At 42.2% G+C, this 22,263-nt stretch overlaps 1 protein-coding gene and 1 pseudogene across 3 annotated transcripts in view; both read left to right on the top strand.

The window, feature by feature from the left end:
• The first annotated feature begins 2,727 nt into the window (after positions 1-2,727).
• Positions 2,728-3,726, top strand: LOC110322410 (annotated as a pseudogene).
• A 2,769-nt stretch (positions 3,727-6,495) lies between these two features.
• Positions 6,496-22,263, top strand: part of Nab1 (NGFI-A binding protein 1) — a 45,477-nt gene continuing 29,709 nt past the window's right edge. Inside the window, exons 1-2 of one of the 3 annotated variants that reach the window (XM_021197748.2) lie at positions 6,496-6,728; positions 16,489-17,323. In XM_021197748.2, the coding sequence (XP_021053407.1) occupies positions 16,508-17,323 (816 nt within the window). In that variant the 5' untranslated portion in view covers positions 6,496-6,728; positions 16,489-16,507. Of the gene's footprint in view, positions 6,733-16,488; positions 17,324-22,263 lie in introns of all 3 variants that reach the window. The other 2 variants (XM_029538798.1, XM_029538797.1) reach the window with 2 other exon arrangements.

The following is a 22,263-nucleotide window of genomic DNA, read 5'->3' as shown; positions in this document are numbered from 1 at the left end:
ACTTACTTGCCAGCACATCTGTTGGAACCAACTTCTACAGAAAACCAGATTAAACAACTAGCCTTCTTGGACTGAGCAACTACTAGATCTTTGGACTTCCTATTTACAACTACCCATTGTTAGGTTAGTTGGACTACAGACTGTAAGTCATTACAATAAATTCCCTTAGTAAATAGAGGCATTCCATGAGTTCTGTGACTATAGAGAACCCTGACTAAGACACCATGCCAGCTCTTTTTCACCATTATTGTCCTTTTCCTTCTCTAGGCTCAGCTTCCCAAGATTCCACATGCATGATTTCATGACTTATTTGTCCTTCTGTGCCTGGCTTATTATGTTCAAGGCTCAAGGTTCATGTGTGTTGCTGCAAATGACAGGATTTTGTGTCCTTTGAAGACTAAATACTATTGTGCATATGCCATATTTTCTTTGCTCATCCCCTGATAAGACACTTGCTGGTAGCAGAGCTCAGCTTTTGAAGATGGTATTGCAATACACATCTCTCTGACATTGATTTCATGACTTCCAATCAGTATCTAGTAACATTTATTGATTATTGCCATATTATTGGCAATTCTATTTTGAATTTTAAGATAATTTTATATTGCTTTTCATAATTTACACCCCATAATTACAAATTTCATAATTTATATTCCTACCCTACCAGTTTCCTTTTATACATTTGGGTTTATTTTACTTGAATACATCTATTTAAAAGATATTTTGATATTCTTATTTCAGTGAATTTCACTTGCCTCAGTAGAGAACAAACTTAAAAGAGAAACAATGTTTTCAAATTCTAGCTACAGACTAAGACCTGCCAGAGGCTCTCAAGTAAATCTGGTATCTCTCCCTCTCTTTTAAGGCAGAATTTAGTAAGTGTAAGAGGATTAGAGGCAGATTGGCACAAACTTGTATTTCTCCCTTCAGAGGACATAAGGAGAAGTGCAAAGGGAATAATTTTCTCAGCATGTAATTTGCTGCTATCTGATGCCACCATCCACTGCAATCTTGATTCTTCTGGACCAGCTTCCCAAGCTCTGGAAGCCATTAGAATATAGGAAAGGGGCAACAGTCCTTTGCTACAGGCCAGTCTGTTTTTTTATAGGTGTGCTGTATGCACTGATTGTACTTTTTCAATGGTATGATATCTATATCATATGAAATCATTTTGAACCTGCATCCAAAAACTCTACCAAAATTATAATTTCTAATCTCAGAAGAGAAAATTTGGTGTTCTTTCAGAATAAATATTAGATTGATATGACATATTTCACATTGGTTAAAATTAGCAGTAAAGAAAAAAAAAACTTCTCCTGAATCCAGCTTTATCAGGGAACGATGAGAGCTAAGACAATAGCCTAGGAGAGGGCTTTAAGATTTCTTTTAAAAAGTGCTTGTAGAACTTAGAACATTCTAGATGTAATGTGAGAGATAACCCTGTAGAATCCTTGCCTTTGAAGATAAGTTTGGGATATATGCAGATGGTGTTCCCAAGGATAAACACGTTAAAGGGATGAGGGACAATACTTCCTAGGCTACTTTCCAAATGAACTCAGCTCAGAACTTGGTGTATTTAACAACCTTTGCAATTTGTTTTAAAAAAAGAAATTTGTGCCTGAAAATGTAATATGAATTAGTTCAATAATCAGGCCTTATTTTGTAACTTTTTATATTGCAATTTACACAGTATTGTAACCATATTCTTACCCTCAATATTTTATTGAAGGTATTACAGAAGTTTGCTCAGAAGAAGATATACATTTTATATTCTTCTATTAGGAATACAATTCATACTAAAAGCATCTACAAAGCACACAAGAAGTCACTTGTTAATAAGTTTCTATTTTCTATTTCATTCAGTTACTCAACATATATTTACTGACTAGTATATGTCAGCCATTGCTCAGCACCACACACAATTCAACAGAATCTCTAAAAGTCAGAAGGGCTTGGACAGATGTTTACAGCCTATAAGAGACCACAGATGCCAACCCAGGCTACTATACCCATCAAAACTTTCAATCACCAACAATGGAAAAAACAAAATATCTGTCTTAGTTAGTGTTTTACTGTTGTGAACAGACACCATGACCAAAACAACTCTTACAAGGACAGCATTTAAATGGGACTGGCTTACATGATCAAGGTGGGAGCATGGCAGTGTCCAGGCAGGGATGGTGCAGGAGGAGCTGAGAATTCTTCTACCTCTTCATCTGAAGGCATTTAGGAGAAAACTGGCTTCTAGAAAGCTAGGGTGAGCATCTGAAAGCCCACTCTCACAGTGACACACTTCCTCCAACAAGGCCACACCTATTCCAATAAGGCCATACTTCTTAATAGTGATACTCCCTGGGCCAAGCATATTCAAACCACCACATTATCCTATGACAAAATCAATTTTTAAGTAATATCTATGCACAAATCTAGACCTACAGAAGATACTACATAGAATACTGCATCCCAAAGAGGATAACTACACTCATTTCATGAAGAAATGAATAATCTCACACAGCAAAAGCAAAAGAAGGAAGTGCATGTGCAACACACACACACAGAACGAGAGAGAGAGAGAGAGAGAGAGAGAGAGAGAGAGAGAGAGAGAGAGAGAACCAAGACACAGAAACCTCTGCTGATTAGAAATGATATTCATGGCTCTCTGCTCTTTCCCTGTTCCAGAGACAGGTCCATATTCTTGTGCAGTGCCAGCCTTGTCCTGCAAACAAAATGGTGAAGGTCGGTGTGAGCAGATTTGGTCATATTGGGTGCCTGGTTACCAAGGCTGCCATCTGCTCTCCACTTGGCAAAGTGGAGATTGTTGCCATCAACGACCCCTTCATTGACCTAAACTATATGGTCTAGATGTTCCAGTATGCTCCACCCATGAAAAATTCAATGGCACAGTCAAGGCCGAGAATGGAAAGCTTGTCATCAATGGGAAGCCCATCACCATCTTCCAGGAGCGCGATCTTGCTAACATCAAATGGGGTGATGCTGGTGCTGAGTATGTCGTGGAGTCTACTGGTATCTTCACCACCATGGAGAAGATTGGGGCCCACTTGAAGGGTGGGGCCAAAAGGGTCATCATCTCTGCCCCTTCTGCTGATGCCCCCATGTCTGTGATGGGTGTGAACCATGAGAAATATGACAACTCACTCAAGATTGTTAGCAATGCATCCTGCACCACCAACTGCTTAGCCCCCCCCCAACCAAGGTCATCCATGACAACTTTGGCATCATGGAAGGGCTCATGACCACGGTCCATGCCATTACTGCCACTCAGAAGACTATAGATGGCCCCTCTGTAAAGTTGTGGTGTGATGGCCATGGGGCTGCCCAGAACATTAACCCTGCATCCACTGGTGCTGCAAAGACTGTGGGCAAGGTCATCCCAGAGCTGAATGGAAGGACACTGGCATGGCTTTCCATGTTCCTATCCCTGTTGTGGATCTGACATGCCGCCTGGAGAAACCTGCCAAGTATGATGACATCAAGAACATGCTGAAGCAGGCATCTGAGAGCCCACTGAAGGACATCCTGGGCTACACTGAGGACCAGGTTGTCTGCTGCGACTTCAACAGCAGCTCCCACTCCTCCACGTTTGATGCTGGAGCTGGCATTGCTCTCAATGAGAACTTTGCAAAGCTCATTTCCTGGTATGACAATGAATACGGTTACTGCAACAGGGTGATGGACCTCATGGCCTACATGGCCTCCAAGGAGTAAGAAACCCTAGACCACCCACCCCAGGAAGGACACTGAGAGCAAGAGAGAGGCCCTCAGTTGCTGAGGAGTCCCTGTCCCAACTCAGCCCCCAACACTGAGCATCTTCCTCACAATTTCCATCCCAGACCCCCATAACAACAGGAGGGGTCTGGGGAGCCCTTCCTACTCTTGAATACCATCAATAAAGTTTGCTGCACCCCTCCCCCCCCCCAAAAAAAGAAATATTCAGGTATCCTGAAGGCTCTTTCTGGAATGTGGGATGAGACAGGATCCTCCCATTTTAAAGAATTTTAGTTCCAGTTCACTGTGACATGGACTCAAGGGAGTGCCAAATTGATAGTTGTGTTGATAGTCCATGAATCTATTAATATAGGCAATAAAGAACTGAAGAGAAACAGATCATGTTCCTCAGCTTTTAGGCTTTCTTTTGATCTCCTTATTTTTGTTGTTTTATAGAAAAGTTCTGGGAACAGAACCATGGTTTAAACTGTGGCTTAACCAGGGTTATTTGTGTCCTTGGAACTTAACTTTGGTGTTTAATTAACACTTAACAAGACGTACTGGAGAAAATGAGTAACTTAAGCATACAGGTATTTATGGTAAAATCAAACCAGAAGAAACAAAGCTACTGCAGGGTTCTTTTTAACAAAAGACATCCAAATGGTCTCGAGAAGAACCATTTGTGTTGCCATGTTCTCTTAGAACTGCCTGGGACTGCCTCCAAGAAATTCTAAAACTGTCTAATCTCTCCCAGAGGGCCGCTCCATAATTGTTACCTTACAGAATGTATGTATCCCTTCTCCTCCCACTAAGGCACCAAGGAGCTAGAAGACCTCCACTCTGAGAGCAGGGAGGTGGAGTTGGGGATGGGAATGAAGGCACAGAATCAGAGCTTTCTCCTCCAACTTGTCTCACATACAGGTGGCCTGTCCCACAGTCCTGTTGACTACAGTGTGCCCATAAAGAACCTGATGCCTAAAAGCTTAACATTTTTTTTCTTTCATTTTCTTTCCTCCCACCACCTCTCCCGGCAACCATAGGGCATTTAAGCAAAGCATAGTGGGCCCAGAATGCCATTCTTAATGTGGGAAGAACACACTATCTAATGTGCCCAGAACATAAACAAGGAAGGACTTGAGTGGTTAGCCATAGAAAGGATCAGCTCCAGACACAGTTCCTTGTCCTTACAGCCTTCAGCAAGGCAGAAGCATGCCCGCCCTACCGGAGCACAGCATGCCATTTGGACTCAATTCCGGAGGAGAAGGCTGTGCAGTGCAGGTGAGCTCACCAAGTTCATTAATCACTAACTGCATTGCATAAAGCCACACACACCCCTCCCCCTAAGCTTCTCAGAAGCAACAATGTTTGCAAACCATCAGAGTTTCCAGTGAAGAATTAGAAGAATTTTGCGGATTTCATTGCTCGACTACCCATTAACCTCTACCTTTCCACACCAGCCAAGAAATTGTCTCAGTAGCCCTGACTGTACTACAACCACCCAAATTAAATTCCTCTTTGCTGAGCAGGAGCATAAACACTGACAATTGGAGTGGCAGGGAGACATTTCTAGTAGTTGTTTCTCCTGAAGAATTTGAGGAACTAAGCATATTTATTTAAAATACCAACTATTCTAGACAGGCTTGTCACTAACAGGGAAGATAAGATATTTCAGCTTAAATGTATACTTAAGCATGTAACCATATATTTATATATTTATTGCATTTAAGTACATATCTATTCCATTGACATCACTCATTTGTAGAACATGTTTTTACAAAAAGAAAAAAATGGTTTACTTAATAAGGTCTTTTTCTTTCAATATTATCATCCCATCCATTGTTGCAACATAAAGATGTGGTTTGAAGAATTTCTTTTCTCAAAGAATGCCTTGTATCCCCTTCAACCAAGTAGGCACACTCTGGGAGGCCAGCCAGGAAGTGGGAACGGCCTCCTATATAAAACTGGATTTTTATATGTACATTAAAACAGGATTCTACCTGTATTGCAGTAAGAGCACACCATTAAAACTTGAATTCTTTTCTTTGAAACCCCCTCCCCAAGGAAGGCTAAAATAGATTTAATTTTTTTCCCTTAAAATTTTGGCAATAGCTTTAGTTTTTGAGGTGCTGTAACACTTTCTTTGGCTAGAAAAGTTTATGCAAACCAAGCTCAAAATTTCTACACCTTGCCTTAAGAACTCTATTTTGACACGCTCAAGACAACACCAGGAGTGTCATTTGCCTACAGGAAGACAACAGAGAATAGCCTGTAAAGTAACACAAGGTTTCCAGACATGAAAAGGGTGTCATTAAGCCACCAGGCCAGAGTTTCCCTTTCCTCCCTCCTCAAACCAGGCCCGGGCGAGGGTGGGGACAGGGTGGGGTGGGCGAGGTGGGACAGCGCCGCGCTGCACCTGCGGTTCTGTGTCCCCCACCCCCTCCTGGGCGGGCCCGGTGCGGGGCTTGGCAGGCAGCGCTGCCCGCGGCTCCACGGAAGCCTCCTCCTCCTCCTCCGACCCGCGTGCGCGCCCCCACCCGCGCGCTCCCAGCTGCCGTGGGAATGGGCCACCCCCGGGACCGCGCCGAGCCTCAGCCCCGCCGGCCCCCACCCCCGCCCCGCGGCCGCCCACGCCGGGATCTGCGTCACTCGGCCGCGCGTGGGCGGGAGCCGGAGCGGCGAATGGAGCAAGAGCGGAATCTCCCGATGTGACAGCGCGCGGGGCGGGGCGGGGGCGGCGGAGGTGGCGGGGGAGGGAGAGGGAGAGGCCGAGGGAGGGGCGGCGGGAGAGGCCTAGGGAGGGCGCCCCGGGCCGCCGCCGCCCGCCTCCGCCCGAGCCTCCGCCCGCGCGGCCGAGCGAGCGCCGTCGGGGCGGGCGGGGGACGGAGCGCGCGCCCACCGCGTCCCTGCCCCCCTCGATGGGCGCGGGGGCGTCCGGGCCGCCGCAGCCGCCGCAGGAGCCCGGCAGAGCCGTCGTCGCGGAGCGCGCCGCAGCCGCGGGCCGCGTAGGTACCGGGAGGGCCTCGAGATGGAGCGGGGGGCGCGGACGCGTGGCTCGGCGGGGCCGTCGCGTCCTGCCGGGCGGGGGGCGCGGGCTGGGCGGGGAGGACGCGCTCGCGGGCCCGCGTGGGGTGCCAGCTCCGCGGCGACCAGGGACTTCCGAAAAGTGCCGCCGAGTCTCCGCTTTCTTCCTGTTATCCGCCCCTTCCTACTGTAGTTGTGTTTTCAGAGCGGAAGGAGAGTTTTGCTTGGAAGTGGCTTTCAGAAACTTGGCACCCAGGTGCAGGGAAGCGGGAGTCGCCGAGCCTCTGAGGCTGAGTGGGGAATGTGCAGACACGTGTAGGACAGAGAAGCTTTGGATGCAGGTGTGTGACCTTATGGAGACAGACACCGAAGTACGGTCAACCCGGGAGATCTGCAAGGAATCTCCCGGGTAGAGCTGGAATTTGCGTCTGTAGGTTGAGCTGACCAAGTTTTGCAGCGGGCGACCAGCGGGAACCGTGCCCTGGCTCAGGGAGGCTTGGGAAATTTTGGATTGCCTGCTAATTTACAATTTGATCCGAAAGAGCTGGTTTGGAGTAAGTTGTCACTACCGATTGGTTTGCCAGTGACGTGCCTGCCAACTTTACGGAGTGCAAAGATCAGAATCTCTAAGGAGATTCTAAGATCTCGTATAGAAATATTTTGGCAGTTTTAATAGTTAATATTAGATTGCATAGGAGCAGAGGAACCGAATTTAAAATAAGATTAGTCACATCCGAAATGGTTCGCTGTTTTGTACACGCAGCGAATTACCCTTTTTAAATATTCACTTTTTGAAAATCCTTTCTTTGTACAATATATGTTATGACATCTATAATTCATCTGCCGGTTTTAAGAAGAGATACTGGAGAGAGGATGGGTAGGATCCATTGTATTGGATAGCCGACCAGGGTGGAGGCTATCTTCCTGAGACTGAAAGAGCTGCTTCACACCCAGCTTCTGTGCCAGCAAAAGTGACTTGGATCGAAGGTTTCTTTCTCCAGCTTGCATCTTTTGAGACATTTAATTCTGTTCTTTCATTAAGCTCAAGCAGATGAATAAGTATGCTGTTGAGAATTTGTAGCTGGGCAGAGCAGTCAGCCTTCTTCATCTGTTTCCAGCTTAGATACTGGGGCATTACATCTTGAAAGAAAATAATTTCAAGGAGTGCTAGGGAGATAATTTGTTTCTATTTGCTTTGACTTAACCATCCATGCTTAACCTGCCATTCCACTACTGAGCATACCTTTTCTCTCCTGAGGCCCAGTCTCCTGTTATGTGGGGCTGTGTTAGTGACAGCAGTAAGACACACACACACATGGGGCACTGGAAATTTTACTTCATTCTGTCCTTTAGTTGTGAATATATTTCAGATGACAAATTCTTAAGATTCATATAGATGATACAGAAAATTTTAGTGAGCTATTATGTCCAGTAAATTCCATCAAGTATGTAGATGATTATAATTGCATAATCATACCTAAACTAAAAGTTTTTCTTTTGTTTAATTGGTTAATAACAACCATGCCCTATAGAAAACCTAGCCTTGTCTCCTCTTCATTATTTAAACAATTTCATATCTCTTTTACTTCAGCTTTCAGGAGGTATGGTTTATTGAACTTTGTATTGTAGATGCTTTGAAAGGAAAACTATGAAGTGGGGCAGACCTTTGAAGAATTTGTGTCATGAACTCTGGATTTTAAGAGTAAAAAATGGGTGGATGGTAGCAACTGTGTTAGAGTTCTGTGCCTGGTGACTTAGAATCCGTCCTAGAGTTAGGCCTAGGCTATCTCTTTATAATAATCCTGTTTTTGTTGCATTTTTAAAATAAGGAAATCTCTATTTTTGACATAATGTGAATGTGTTCTATATACCACAGGGCCATCATATATTAGTGTTGCTTTCATGAAAGTGACCACCTTATAAACAATTTCGGATGGTGCTAATGTGCCACTCTTTCACATGTTCATATTTCACTGTGGATCTTATCAAACATATTAAAGAATAAAAAGCAGCCACTTGAGTAATCTGTAAGAGTGCCAGCTCCTTTGCCGGGTCACCTGCTTCTCTCACCTGCTTCTTTTAATCCTTGAGTGGTGGGGAGAAAAATAGCGTGGTTATTATAGTAAGGGCAACTTTCCTTTCTGATCTGACATGTTCGATAACTCATGTCGTAGTAGAATATACTCTCATCTTAATAATGGAGCACGAGGGAAATTTCAGAAGTTGATGCTGGGAAGAATGCATTACTCTTCATCTTGACAATGCTCACAGCTAAAACATGGCATTAAGCTTTCAGATAATGTATCATTTTCCAGCACATTTTATTTAGGAGCTGTATGTTAATTTACATGGTATGTCAATACATTTTGCAGAGGAACTTCCGAAGACTGTGAGATTTATATATGTTGCCTGCTGTCTACCTAGAGCTCTTACTGCCTGCCAAAAGCCTTTTCTATTGGCCGAACTATTCCCAGTTGTCATATGAGTTGTTAGTGTTTGTCTGTTGTTATATAGTTGTTTTGTAGACAAGTAAGTCTAATTTACCTTTTCTTAATTTTAATAAACATGTTTTAAACCTACCTTTTATTTATTTTTTGGACTGAATTTTAAAGGAGTCTCTTTAAAGAAAAAAAAAAAACAACAACAAAAAACTGTTCCCAGTGTTTTTCAGAATTGCAGGAAGAATCCATAGGGGAAAATACTTTAATTATCCCAAATTAGCAGAAATTCATTTGAAGCTAAGGGTGTAATTCATAGTTGTGTGAGCATTAAGACCTGAATTGTCTTGACTTAAGATTTATCAGTGTGGGCTTGAGAGTGTAGCTCATGGTAGAGTGTGGGCATAGCATGCTTCTGGTTGGCTGTTCATCCCCCAGCACCAACAAAGCCCAAATATCACGCCATGCTTCTGAGTGAGTGTGTCTAAGGATGTCTTCTTAGAAGTTGATGAGGATCCAGGGAAAGATGATGAGGATCCAGGGAATGCTGTAGTCTTACCTAACCCATGAAATGCAACGGAACCACATAGAATCATTTTCTAGCTTTGAGTTCTAGATTCTAGTATTGGAAGTGAGAAATCTGCATGTCCTATAGGGTCCCCCGCTAGACTCAGCCTTTGCTGTGGGACTGCTCCCTTCTTCCTCCTAAGCCTCTCTGCTTCCAAGCCACACTGTGAAATTTGCTGGTACTGAGAGGCTCTAAGGCCAATGTCCTCTTCATATTTAAACATTCACTGGTGGGGGCAGCAGATATCACTTAGCTGTTAAGAGAAAAACCCTCTGGTGGAATTAATTCCCCTTCATCTGTAAATGATGCATGAGATCTTCAGTAAGTTTTACACAATGCTTTTTCTAAGAGGTTGCTATTAACTTAAAAGCTCCCAGAGTGAAAGCTCAGGCTCTGTTGCATAGATAAGTCAGGCCTCAGGGGAGATGCTGCTCTTGGTTTCTTGCTAGTCCCTGAAAAGTCTTCCAGACTGTCCTGTACCTCTTGAGAGTATATTAAATATATATTCATAGGTGCTAAATGTGTATGTGGCAGTCATTCTTTCAGTATTGCAGGAAAATATTTAAAAATAGACGCAAACCTGTTAAATTTATAGGATTCTATTTATTTGAAACACACTGCATTGGACTTTTAGGAACACAAGACAAAAATGACTCAGGCTCTCTCATGGTCGAACCTCTTGATTTCTTTTTTAAAAATGCTGACTTGGGGGGTTGGGTTCATATACAATGACCTTTACAGTTCTGACCATGTGTAACAACTCCTGCACTTGGCTTTCATTCTTTTCTGTCTTTGGTAGATAGCCCTGCTGTGAGTCTGCAGCATAGACTTCCACGAAAGGATGAGAGAAGGAAAAGGATAGTAGGTCAAGTAGCAGGATGCAAAGGAATGTGCCGCTGCCTGATTGGCAGTTTTGGGGACACCATGTTACTGAGAGGGTACCCCTGAAATAGGAAAAGAGTCTGCCGATGAGATTCTGACTCAAATATTGGGGTTTCATTATATAGCCATCCTTGTAGAAATAGTATTCAACACAGAACACTTAGCTGAGAATGAAGGTGAATAAAAGATTAACGAGATCTAATTCTTATCCTCAGGGTGCCTATAACCAAACAGTGCCTTGTCTTCACAGCCAGGTTAAGCCCTTTGTTCTGTGCCTCCTTTATGAAGCACTCTGCATCCTATTTATCACAGTACTTAAACATGTGCTTCTGCTTAACTGAGCCTCATGAAGGACAGTCTTTCCTCCTGGTCCTCAGAACTGGCTCAAGACTTTGAATACTGGAATAAGTAAAAAACAGAACAAAACAAAAAACCTGGGGCGGGGGGGGGTGGGTGTTGGATGGAAAGAAAGGAAAACATTACTGTGGGGAGACTGAAAACCAAGAGAAAAAATCTATAACCCGGCTGAGTGTGAAAGGTTTTATGGGAAAGGCTATGGAGCAATGCCCAGGACAGGGCCCTGAGAGAAAGGTTGAAAGGTACCTTGCAGAATGGGGGAGGGAGATACCTATATTTGTAGTTTAGAGGGCTTGTGTTAAGCTGTGGTAAACTTGCAGAGATGAGGGAACAGCCATTCATACCTCATTGAAGTGGGAACAAGAAGCAATGGAAGCCAGGATTGAGAGCTTTGGGAATAGAAAGAAACAGGATGGCGCTGATGATAAGGCCCAGGGACATGCAGAAGTGGGGAGAACAAAAAGTAAAACATGCTTATTAATCTGGGAGACAGGGAAAGTAGTATAGTGGGCTGAGGGGCTGCAGAGAACAGACTTGGGAATCCAGAAGTCAGGCAGCAGACGAGGCCACACCCTCCATGCTGGGCACCCCAGGCATGGATTTGTCAGTCTTCAGGTGGGATGCCAAATTACAGCCCCGAAGAACAGTCCAGGCTCATCACTCTCAGGTATGGGAGTACTGTTAAAATAAAATCCTGCAGACACTCAGGATTCTCTTACTTTTAGCACTGTTCATTGAGAAAACACTGGACATTCCCAAAGTAACAAATTTGGTTACACTTTAAATTAGTTTGTACCTCCTGAAATCAGGGAAGTGTTCATTTACTTTCATTTGTAATGATAAGCCCAATTTTACTTTGATTTGTTTTGTTTTCTTTTTTTTTTTTAATATTTATTTATTATATGTAAGTACACTGTCTCTGTCTTCAGAGACTCCAGAAGAGAGCATCAGATTCCATTACAGATGGTTGTGAGCCACCATGTGGTTGCTGGGATTTGAACTCAGGACCTCTGGAAGAGCAGTCGGCACTTTTAACCTCTGAGCCATCTCACCAGCCCCCAATTTTACTTTGAGATCTCTTTGTAGTGACTCTCATAATTTTGTTGTAATCTGCTCATGAATTATCCCACTAAGTCACAGGATCTTTTTCTTTTCTTTCTTTTTTTAAAAATTTATTTATTTTTATGTGCATTTCTGTTCAGCCTTCATGTCTGTGGAAGGGTGCCAGATCCTTTGGAACTGGAGTTACAGACAGTTGTGAGCTGACATGTGGGTGCTGGAAATGAACATGGGTCCTCTGGAAGAACAGCCAGTGCTCTTAACCACTGAGCCATCTCTCCAGCCCCCTATGCCACAGGTTCTTTGTTTGTTTGTTTTTGTTTGTTTTATTATTTAAGGAATTTTATTAAAGCAAGAATTTTATAATCCAAATTATGTTTCCTTGCTCCTTAAAACAGAACTGACATCCCTAGCTATTCCACAGTAATTATAGAATTAAAGAAAGGAATGCTTTAAATTTTTGTACTTTGCAAAAAATTCTTTTCCCAGGGTCTATAAAACATTAATTTGTTTTTATATTTTACTTTTTTTTTGTATTTTTGGTTTGTTGTTTTAAATCAAGTAATCTGGGACTAGCACTGTTTGCTAGACCTGGCATTTGCTCTGTACATAAGGTTCAAAGTTTCCTTTCCTTTTTTAAAAAATTTATTTTATATTTTGCAATGTATTTTTTCATAATATTTAAATTTTTCGATGTTTAAGATATTTTTCTTCAGTGAAGCGTGAGTTTCTGTTCATGGTCCCTGACCAATTTAGACAAGCCATAGGTTCTTAAAGTATGGCTTTTGACCCCATGTGGGATGGTGAAGGTTTTAGCAATAGTAAAAGCTTTTTGAACTCACAAGAACCAAATAAGTAAAGATTTAGAATTAACTGTGTAAAGAGGCTGAGGTGTTTCTGACAGGGCAGCCTATGTTGCCTCCTGCATCTTCACTGAGGCCTTGGTTCTGAACACACAACATGCACCCCTCCCACCACACAGTCTTCACTGCAGGGTAACCCCAGATGCAACTAGAAGCTTGTTGACTCACATTCCAGACTATGGGTAGGTTATGAATTGCGTTGTTTTTACTGTACAACTAAAGTTTTCTGCTTTTTATAGAAACTAATAGTTTAATTGCAGAAAACAAAGGCAGTATTTTGTATCGGGCTTAGTATCTAATTAGCAAATCCGTGGATTGTATGTTAGGATGTTTGAGTTTAAAAATGGCTGTTTGAGTTGCTGACAAGTTTCATAAACACACAAATTTATGAAATACATTTTGACTTAAGATTGGAATGGAATTTCTGAAATGGCTCTAAATCCACTGCTTCCATTTTGTTTTACATATTTATGTAAAGCATCATGAACTCAGCATGGACAATTACAAAATGAAAATATCAAGTCTTCAAAGTACCACAGATGCTGTGTGTTCTGTGCTCCGACAGCATCTTCAAAGAGTGCCTGAACTTAGAATATAGTAGGGGAAGACAGGGAAGGGAAATCAGTGTACCATTAGCAGAGTCAAATGAAAACACTTGAGGGAGTGACAGAGAGACTGGTGGAACGCCCTGGTGAAAACTTAGTAGTCCCTCGAGATTTCGGATATCCCAGTGGGTCCTGACACAGCAGGCTTGATGGAAAGGCTCCTCTTTTTCTTGGAGACCATGAAAGGCCTCTCCTCTGTCTTACCCTGAATCTTCAGCCCTACACCCGGAAAATTCTATTCCCTAGCAAAGTAAGAATTGAGCAGTGACTGTTTCTGCTCAGTTTCACATAGCACAGGCTGAGCTAGGCAGGTGACCAGCTCTATGTGGGCTAATGGGGAGAAATCAGTAAGGTTTAGAAACCCAGTGTTAACCATTTAGTTAGCAACGAGCGGTCTAAAATTCTGAATGATTTTTTTTTTCTGCTTTCAAAATTCGTCTTTCTAGGGTGGTGGTCCTTCTCACTGACCAAGATAATAGGGATTGTATGCTTTGTAAGGGTAGCAGAGCTGGGCTATCTTTAGGAAACAGCGAAAGGGAATGAGTCAATGGTTTCTTTAAATCATGGGTTTTATGAAAATGCCAGAGAGAAGGTGCTGCTCCACTGTCTTGGGACAGCCAGGTGCAATAGCTTTTAGCTGAGCGGATTTATTATATTGTCACCTACTGGAATGCAGTGGTGTATTAGGATCCTTTGATTCCCAGTTCAGAGAGGTACAGGCAGAGGTTGGTTCCGGCTAATTTGATCCTCACATTGAAGCATGAATAGTTTCAGATTTTGTGGAAACAGAAAATCTCATAGAAGTTTCAAGTCAAATCAAGTTAAGGGATGAAGTGGTGGGTATTAAAAATATCCCGGCAGGATTTGAAGTAAGCTGACACAGTCTTCTAGTGGGGAAGCTTGGGGAGAACCCTCCTTGCCCAGCTGCGAGGGTAGATCTTGAGAAAGGCTCTTGGGACTCCACAGTGCGTCTGTCTTTCATGTGCTACTCTGACTTTGGAAATGCACTGCTGTTCCCTTCATTCTTTACCAGTCCACGAGGTCTCTGTCAAGAACTAGGAGGTTTGGTAAAGTATATAAGAAAGGAGAAGACTTGGAAACTGCTGTTCTCTAAGCCCATTATCTTACCTCAGAAAACTACAGTCTAAGTTTGAGGCTTTGGGGGTCCTAAGATCCTTTTATATTTTTTATTTGTTTAGTAAATACCTTTTTTTTTTCTCCCATTGATATAAAATGACTGAAAGATTCTGTTAATCTAAGTCATGAACTGTTTCCTATGTTCCATGATCAGGGAAACAAATGTGGTAAATTAGTTTATCACTCAGTAAACTTTATAAAACCACTGGTCCTCTTATGGAAAGGACTGTGCATATACATGCTTTTATGTGTGTGGATTTTTTTCTGTTCAAGTGTGAAAAGTATGTAGAGCAGCCACACAGGCGAATGACGAGAAAGTAAGTTTCTTTGCTTCTGTCTGGGCACTTCAGAAGCCCTTCTGATGGATACTGCGGTTTAATATACACTTAAACTTGGTGTACTTCTCAGGGCTGTGTTTTGGGGCCTAGTGTCCGGTCAGGTGATAGATACTACCTAGATCGTCCCCAGTGAGGTGATTTAGATGGCTTTTACTCAGGGGACTGAGATGGAGTGACTGTGTCAGTAGACCCGAAGTCTTGAGACGCTCACAGAGCCTGCAGGGTTTGTTGCCTGGATGTATAAAGTGAGAATCTTCTTGTACGGTTTGCCTCATTTGCCAAATCCAAAATCTCACACAGTGGAACTGAGGGTCTAAGGAAAGTGGTTTTCAAAAGCACACTAGATGGTTTTTCCCTAGGTGTTAGCAGAAGCAATTGGGCACTCTCTCTCTATTTTTAATCTGCAGGAAATTTATTGAGGCCATGCCTGTACTAGTCCATGTAAATAGAGAGCCATTGCCTCTATTGTAAGTTGGAGAAGGTTGGTAGTTGATAAAAATGTGGATAATTGAAAGGTCTTGGGAGATAGGACTACATAAGTAGTGCTTAGAGTCCTAGACTCTGTAGTGGAGTGGCTGACATGGCGATTTTTGTAGCATTCTAGTTGGTGGCTTTTCAAAACAGGCCCAGGCATGGTAACTTTCTGTTTTCCAGTGTGCGCCTAGTATCTCTGCTTCTGTTGTCTCCACTCAGCTCCCTCCACACCAGCAGCATTGGTCTTCCGTTTGCCTCCTTGGTGCTCATGTGTTGGGCTTCTGTGGTTGTCTCACTTTAATCCATGGGTGTGTTGCTTACAAGGTTGTTTTGCTTAATGGAAGTACTTGGCCAGCGCTCGTTTCCGAGCTCACTGGAGTGCTCATTAAGTGATAACTCTGCCTCTTCTGTATCCTACATGCCTAAATGACCACACTTTCTCCCTCATTCCTTTACCCACCCAGCGCTAAGTATAGCATCTGTTTCCTTATCTTCAATTTACATTGAAGTCTATCTCTTTCACTGGCTAGATTTATAAATAACTCTGTCTTGGAAGGTTTATAGGACGATTAGAGATACTAATAGTATTCATCATGCTGCCTGACACAAAATAACAGTTCAGTGAAAGGTAATATGTCTTAACTTCCTGCTGGATTTTATTCATTTTTGCCACCATGTCCATACCCTGAAGGGAAGAAAATGCAAAGCTGAAAATACGGGATAAACCCTTTTTTGAGTGTTCTGAGTGGTCTGAGTTCCTAGTTTGTGTTTAATGGCTTTTTTCCTTTGAGAATGTAGGTCGGTTAGCAACTGACTTTCTGAGTTATGAAGAATAGAGCTGGATAAAGTATGTGTGTTGGGGGTGCATCTTGAACTTCCAGTTGCTTTGCAGATACTTTGTGTCTTGTTTTGCCCATGTTGCTTTCTAAATAATGGGATGTTGCTATCTAAATAATACAATGTTGCAAGCCATGTAAACCAGGTGAAGAACATGTGATGAGTCTTTCCTTCTTTTTGTAGGTTAAGCCCATCCACAGTAATGGCCACAGCCTTACCTAGGACCCTGGGGGAGCTGCAGCTGTATCGAATATTGCAGAAAGCCAATCTGCTTTCTTACTTTGATGCCTTTATCCAACAAGGTGGTGATGATGTCCAGCAACTGTGTGAGGCTGGAGAAGAGGAATTTTTGGAAATAATGGCCCTCGTGGGCATGGCAAGCAAGCCCCTTCACGTTAGAAGGCTTCAGAAGGCTCTGAGAGACTGGGTTACAAACCCTGGCCTTTTCAATCAGCCATTGACTTCACTTCCTGTTAGTAGCATACCCATCTATAAATTACCAGAGGGATCGCCAACATGGCTGGGGATATCCTGCAATAGTTACGAAAGGAGTAGCAGCTCACGAGAGCCACATTTAAAAATCCCTAAATGTGCTGCCACCACCTGTGTGCAGAGCTTGGGCCAGGGCAAGTCAGAGGTGGGAAGTTTAGCACTGCAGAGTGTCAGCGAATCCAGACTCTGGCAAGGCCACCATGCCACTGAAAGCGAGCATAGTCTCTCCCCAGCCGACCTGGGCTCCCCAGCCTCTCCAAAGGAAAGCAGTGAAGCCCTGGATGCCGCTGCTGCACTCTCTGTGGCCGAGTGTGTGGAGCGGATGGCCCCCACGCTGCCCAAAAGTGACTTGAGTGAAGTGAAGGAGCTGCTGAAGAACAATAAGAAGTTGGCCAAAATGATCGGTCACATCTTTGAGATGAGTGACGAAGACCCCCACAAAGAGGAGGAGATTAGAAAGTACAGTGCCATCTATGGGCGGTTTGACTCCAAAAGAAAGGATGGTAAACACCTTACATTGCATGAGGTAAGGAGCCTGGTATGTGTGTCCCTGAGTATGTGTAAGTGGGGTGGTCAGGGTGGGAGGTAGTGTTTGTGGTGTGTGTGTGTGTGTGTGTAAGGGGGGTGGTCAGGGTGGGAGGTAGTGTTTGTGGTGTGTGTGTGTGTGTGTGTGTGTGTGTAGGGGTGGGGGGGAGGGGAAGTAGTGTTTGTGTGGTGCATGTGCCTGTGGTGTTGGAGTGCACGTTTGTGTTTGCTGCTGGCCACTGCAGGGTGCTGGTTAATGAGTTTCAGGGAGGAACACTACTGGAGCAGCCCTGAGAATGCTGAAGTGTAACATCTCTGTTCTGAGCAGAGGCTGTTTATTGCCCTAGGGCTACCTTCTGTTGAACTCAAACACATTTGAGTTTTAAAACTACAGTATAAGGTTTTAGAAAAAGGTCAGAATTCAAGCAGTGAAGCATACATTTTGTGTTTGCAATGTGATTTGTTTCTTAGTTAAGAAATAAAAGGATTTTAAAAGTGGATCTTCATTTAAAAAAACTTTTACTAACCGTTATTTAAAAAAAAAAAAAAAAAAAAAGCAAACCATAAAATGACCAGAACATAAGGCAATTTCCAGCTAGTGTGGAAAACAAAGTTGTGTTAGATGAAGATTGGAATCAAGAGTGTAGCTTTGACTCTTGTTTTAGTTAAATAATTAGCATACAAAGGTCTCATTGTTTCATCTCCACAGCACTTTATCCAGAGTGTTCTGCTTAAGCATGCACACACACACACACACACACCCATAAGCACACCTCATTTGAGTATGTGCATACATCTTTGCACTTTCTTGTTTTTCTTGTTTATCTGTGCAGCACCTGTCCTGATTATTCAGTGCAGATGGAAGCTTGTCTTTGCTGTGATCTTTTCCTCTAAGTAGGACGTCACATCTATTTCCTTTTTCCCTTTTCATCCTGCATCTCCTCCTGTCTCAGTAGCTCTAGAACACTTTGTTGTAATGTATTGCATCCTGGTCTGTCCTTGGCTGGATAATGTCTTTTTTTGTCTTGTTTTTTCCCTGGAGTCTAATGTGTCCAGTGAGTGTGTAGAAACTGATTCATTTTCAGAAGTGAAAAAGACTTTCATAATGAGATTTTTAAAATAACTGCATACCCTTTAGAAGAATGGAGTAAACCTTCAGAAAAAAATATTAGGTTGACTATATTATTTCATTCAACATAATGTTTCTCTCCCCAGTTTTGTGCTTTAATATGGAAAGGAATATATATTCACTGTGAAGGTATTCTGACATAAAAAGATGTAAATTACTGACTTGTAAACTTTCACAGACTTAGCTTTACATGTGCAAACCTGAGTTCATGTTTCACAAACTGTTCTCCAGATCCCTTTGTTGGTGGTGAAACTCCATGCTGCCCCAGGGAACCGCCTGGTTCATCTGTGCACTGCCTTATGGGCCATTATTCACCGTAACTCTTCACTTCCCAGTGCCATTTAGATTGTTCCCAGTTTAAAAAGCTTGTATACTACTGTGTGAATATTATGATAACACCCTTAAAATTTTTTGTTGTGTTATAATTACACCTGTGGCTCTACTGTGTAGGTATGTCAGTACCTGTAGAGGGCACAGGTGTCAGACCTCATGGAGCTGGGGTTCTAGGCAGCAGGGAGAAGGAACAAGGGCCCTCTGCAAGAACACTATGCTCTCCTAACCATTGAGCCAGCCCCAATCATACATACCCTTTTATAGTTGTCTGCATATTCTTCTGCAGAATATATGCCAACATGTAAATTATGGGATCAAGGAGTATGCAGATGTAATATTTCAGTCCACTGCTAATTGCTTCCAACTCGAATTCTAAAAAGCTGGAAATGTGCCCCTATCATTGCTATGCAAATGTCTGTTTATCCACACTTGCTAGTAATGCATTTTACATTTTAATCTCTACCAGTCTTAGTGGATGAAAACTTAGCCTCAGGTTTGCTTTTCCTTGTGAGGATGAGTTTCCTATAACACATGATCAGTTTTTTGTTGTTGTCGTTTTGGTTTTTATGTCCATAGAACTATTTTAGCAGTTCAGTTGTCTTTTAAAAAATTGAGTGGTTCTGGGCATAATCCCAGCACTCAGGCGGCAGAGGCAGGCAGATCTTGGTGAGGTTGATAGTCAGACCCTGTCTGTCTCACAAAAGGAAAACAAAGCAACAAGAAAACAAAATCCAAAACCAAGCAAAACAAGAACTTCTTCTATCTTATGGATGCAAGCCCTTTGTCTTATAGAATACTGCTTCCCACATGGTCATCCTTCCTTTGACAGTTGACTGGTTTATCACATGTGAGTTTGGTTTTACTAAGTCTTATCTGTTCATCTGATCCTGCATGGTTCAGTTGACCTTTATATTCCTCACTCGGATAGACTCGACAACCGAGTGCCTTTACATTACAGTGCAGTTTGTTGTATAGAAAAACACGTATTTCTTTATTATTCTTGCTTTTCTGGTTTTCTTTGTTTTGGTTTTCCTTTTATGGTTTTGTTAATCATACATTTTTCTTCCAATTAAAATTCTTGATACATTTATCAAATTTCTAAAAAAAAAGTGTTATTTTGACTAGAAATGTCTTATGTGTAAGTTAACTTGGTGATAGGTGGCATATTTATAGTAATGGGACCTATAGGTGAATACAGTATATGTTTTTTCCTATTAGATTTCTTACTAATTATATTAGTAATTAATTTTATATTTCTTTTAGTTACCTAATTACATTAGTGATTAATTTTATATTTCTTTTAGGTACATGTATTTTGCATATTTCTTATTTGGCCAAATTCCTGTATGTTGAAAGTCTGCATTACATATAGTTTTTCCTTGCTCTAAGATATACAGGTTGATGTAAATGAGTTTTGTTCTCACTACATTTTTAATGGATCACTGGCTGAATTTTGTATGTTAATCTTGTTTTCAGCAATTTTACCATCTGGTCTTGTAAAATAAATGGTGTTGGCTATGAGGCTAAAGTTCACGATTACAGGGGCCAGAAGACAACTTTCAGGAGTCTGTCCTCTCCCTCCACCACAAGGGTGACAGGGATTGGACTCAAGTTATCAGGCTTGGTGACAAACACAGTCACCTGCTGCGAAGCCATCTCACAGTCAATTAAATTTAAAAAAAAAAAATTAAAAAATAATGACTGAAATCACATCAAATCTCTGATTTGGTCTCTTGCACAGTGATTGGGTCTCATCAAGTTTCCTGTTTCACAGGGACCAGTGAGCCCGAGGATTCCCGTGCTCTCTTGTGCTTTTTCATTACCCGTAAACAGTAAAGGTATCCAACTGGAAATCTAATTGGTAGGAAAGGGTAACAAGCGTTAGGGATTTTAGTCTCATGCCCTAACCTATTTTTATTTTAAAGTTTTTCAGGTGAGACACAAAACCGAGTGGAAAACCTACTTTTATCAAAGTAAAAGTAACTTTTACAAAGATTACTTTAATAACCCTAATCATTTTCACTATGAACAAATCCTTCCTTATATCAAACAACTCAAAAGCATTATGCTTCTCTTTAAACATTCATTTATTGTATAGTGTTCTTCCTGCATGTATGTTTGCCTGCAGGCCAGAAGAGGGCATCAGATCTCATCACAGATGGTTGTGAGCCACCTTGTGGGTGCAACGAATTGAACTCAGTACCTCTGGAAGAGCAGCCAGTGAGTGCTCTTAACCTCTGAGCCATCTCACCAACCCCTAGAAGAATTCTTTTTTGTACTATGCTTTCACTACAGGGCCCTTTGCTTCATTAGCTAAGTAGGTTCGGATGGTGTGTAAGTATCTCCGAATATGGTGTGCTCAACATGAGTGCTGGGTGTCAAGGGGTGGGGTGGGGCTTTAGGAAAGTTGCCTTGCTTCTGGGCTTCATCTTGGACAGCTCTTGTTCACTGTGGTTCCAGCATGTGAATGTAATCCAATAATGTGGATGAAGGTACAGGTTGTAGAATCCATTTCTCTTCAGCTCCCAGCCTCTCGCAGACCTTGGAGAATACCGGAAGTCTGAAATTATTTGAGAATAAAAAGTAGTTCTATCATGACCTTTCAGGAATCATGAAAATATTAACTGCTGAAGTCAGAGAAAGACATTTTAGTATTTCTAAATATATAAGATTAAAAAAAAAGTTACCAGTTTATTTTCAGTTTCCAAATAAGGGAATATGGAACTTCCTTGGCTCCATCTAACTGTTCAGAGGATTTTCTTTATAAAAACCCTGGATGCTTTTATTTAAATCTTTCAGAGTTAAGTGTTGTCTGTAGATCCTAGTGGATACCAGCACCTCTGACACCTGAAAAAAAAAAAATCAACTCTAGCCAAGTCTGTAGGATTTTTTTTTTCTTATAAACACTATTGTATTTGTCTCTAAAAGCATTGTATCCTGTATGGTAAAGAATTATACAATAGAACATTGTCCTATACTTTTGCTTTTAAAGTGAAGAATAGGTAATTGATGTACACATACATACCTATTCCTGTGCAATGACAAATCTTAGAACCATGTATACTCTTGGTATGGGGCCGGCGGGCGCTGAGGGACAGGGGACAGCTGCAGATGTGGTACTAGGGATTTCAGCAGGTAGATTATTTCAGGTGTCCAGAGGTACAGTTGGAGCCCGGCGATGGTAAAGTAGGCAGGCAGTGTGCTTTGGAACTCAAGTCAGTGGGTGATGAGAAGTAAAGTGAAAATTGGAAACAGCAGTACAGCAGAGAGTGTGCAGAAACATAAGTACGTCAGGAGTTTGCACTGCGTGGTATTGGATGCAGATAGCATCTCCTGCTCAAAGGGCTCTAAAGCTTCACGATGGAAAAGGAAAGAAGAGTAGTCAGCAAGTAAATGCTAATCTCACTGAAACATCATCCTGAGTCAGGTGACCCAGTCACACAAGAACACACATGGTATGCACTCACTCGTAAATGGAT

The sequence above is a fragment of the Mus pahari genome, chromosome 5 (assembly GCF_900095145.1).
Source record: "Mus pahari chromosome 5, PAHARI_EIJ_v1.1, whole genome shotgun sequence".
In the NCBI taxonomy this organism is placed as follows: domain Eukaryota; kingdom Metazoa; phylum Chordata; class Mammalia; order Rodentia; family Muridae; genus Mus; species Mus pahari.
This window is presented reverse-complemented; position numbering and strand designations above follow the sequence as displayed.